The 1,989-nt window shown below is 60.2% G+C and overlaps 1 protein-coding gene across 1 annotated transcript in view; it reads left to right on the top strand.

Moving 5' to 3' along the window:
• Positions 1-1,508, top strand: part of LOC113961623 (geranylgeranyl transferase type-2 subunit alpha-like) — a gene marked incomplete at its 5' end in the record, with an annotated part of 9,896 nt that extends 8,388 nt beyond the window's left edge. Inside the window, 2 exons of the mRNA XM_027672044.1 lie at positions 269-356; positions 1,253-1,508. Coding sequence (XP_027527845.1) covers positions 269-356; positions 1,253-1,401 — 237 coding nt within the window. The remainder of the gene's footprint in view (positions 1-268; positions 357-1,252) is intronic.
• Between the last annotated feature and the right edge of the window lie 481 nt (positions 1,509-1,989).

Genomic DNA, 1,989 nt, shown 5'->3' with positions numbered 1-1,989 from the left:
ATCAGTAAAATTCACCCCAAAATTTACCCCAAAATTCACCCCAAAATTGGCAAAATTCATCCCAAAATTCACCCAGAATTTGCCCCAAAATCAGCAAAATTCATCCCAAAAATTCACTCCAAAATCTGCCACAAATTTAAACTGGTTTGTACCGGTTTATACTGGTTTGTACCGGTTTATACTGGTTTATACTGGTTTATACTGGTTTGTACTGGTTTATACCGGTTTGTACCAGTTTATACTGGTTTATACTGGGATCCCCCCACAGGAACTGGACCTGTCCCGGAACCGGATGTCGGATCTGGGGGGGTTCCCGCCCCTCCCCCGCCTGGAGCGGCTGCGGCTCCACGGGAACCGTGAGGGAAAAGGGGGCGGGGCTTGAGAGGGCGGGGCCGGGGAGGGTGGGGCTTGGGGTTTGGGGGTGTGGCTTGGGGTTTGTGGGCAGGACTTGTGGTCTGTGGGTTGGGTTTGAGGTCTGTGGGTGGAGTTTGGGGGTTGTGGGCGGGGTTTAGGGTTTGTGGGTGTGGCTTGGGGGTTGTGGGTGGAGCTTGGGGTCCATGGGTGTGGCTTGGGGTTTGTGGGTGTGGCTTGGGGTTTGTGGGTGGAGTTTGGAGGTTGTGGGCAGGGTTTAGGGTTTGTGGGTGTGGCTTGGGGTCTGTGGGTGTGGCTTGGGGTTTGTGGGTGTGGCTTGGGGTTTGTGGGTGTGGCTTGGGGTTTGTGGGTGGAGTTTGGTGTCTGTGGGTGGAGTTTCTGGGTTGTGGGCGGGGTTTGGGGGTTGTGGGTGGAGTTTGGGGTTTGTGGGTGTGGCTTGGGGTCTGTGGGCGGGACTTGGGGTTTGTGGGTGGGGTTTGGATTCTGTGGGTGGAGTTTACGGGTTGTGGGTGGGGTTTAGGGTTTGTGGGTGGAGTTTGGGGTCAGTGGGTGTGGCTTGCGGTTTGTGGGTGTGGCTTGGGGTTTAGGGGTAGACTTTGGGGGTCGTGGGTGGGGTTTAGGGATTGTGGGCGGGACTTGGGGTCTGTGGGTGTGGCTTAGGGTTTGTGGGTGGAGCTTGAGGGTTTGTGGGTGGAGTTTGGGGTCTGTGGGTGGAGTTTGGGGTTTGTGGGCGGAGCTTGGCATCTGTGGGCGTGGTTTGTGTCCTGGGGGTGGAGCTTGGCATCTGTGGGCATGGCTTGGGTGGGATCGAGCACTGAGGGGGGTAGAAGGGGTGTGGCCTCTTGAAGGTGGGCGTGTCCTTAAACCCCACCCCTTCCAGCCATCGGCCACGCCCCCGCCCTCGCCCCATTGGCCGCCTGCCCCCGCCTGGCTCACCTGGGATTGGCCGAGACCCCCCTGAGCTCCGCCCCCGAGGGCCCCGCCCAGCTGGCCCAGCTCCTCCCCCTCGTCGACGTCGCCTGGACCTGATTGGCTGCTGGGACGGAGGCCACGCCCACCCGCATGTTGCTGCCGGCCACGCCCCCTTTGGGGCTTGGCCCCGCCCCCCTGAGGGGCGTGTCTAATAAAGTGATGTCACAGTGGGAGGGGTCAGTTCTTGAGTGGGAGGGGCTCTCCCAGTGCCTCCCAGTACAACCCAGTTACCCCCCAGTGACCTCCCAGTTCCATCCCAGTACAAACCAGTATGGCCCAGAGCCTCCCAGTGACCTCCCAGTCCATCCCAGTGCCCTCCCAGTCCATCCCAGTCCCTCCCAGTTCATCCCACTGCCCTCCCAGTGCCTGACCAGTGCTCCCAGTAAGCCCTCCCAGTGTGTCCCAGTGCCATCCCAGTCCATCCCAGTCCATCCCAGTGCCATCCCAGTGACTCCCAGTCCGTCCCAGTTACTCCCAGTGCCTCCCAGTGCCTCCCAGTCCATCCCAGTGACTCCCAGTGACTCCCAGTGACTCCCAGTCCATCCCAGTGACTCCCAGTCCATCCCAGTGACTCCCAGTCCCTCCCAATCCATCCCAGTGCCATCCCAGTCTCTCCCAGTCCATCCCAGTGCCATCCCAGAGCCT

This window comes from Neopelma chrysocephalum, unplaced genomic scaffold (genome assembly GCF_003984885.1).
Source record: "Neopelma chrysocephalum unplaced genomic scaffold, ASM398488v2 Primary Assembly neopelma1_97347, whole genome shotgun sequence".
Lineage (NCBI taxonomy): Eukaryota > Metazoa > Chordata > Aves > Passeriformes > Pipridae > Neopelma > Neopelma chrysocephalum.
This window is presented reverse-complemented; position numbering and strand designations above follow the sequence as displayed.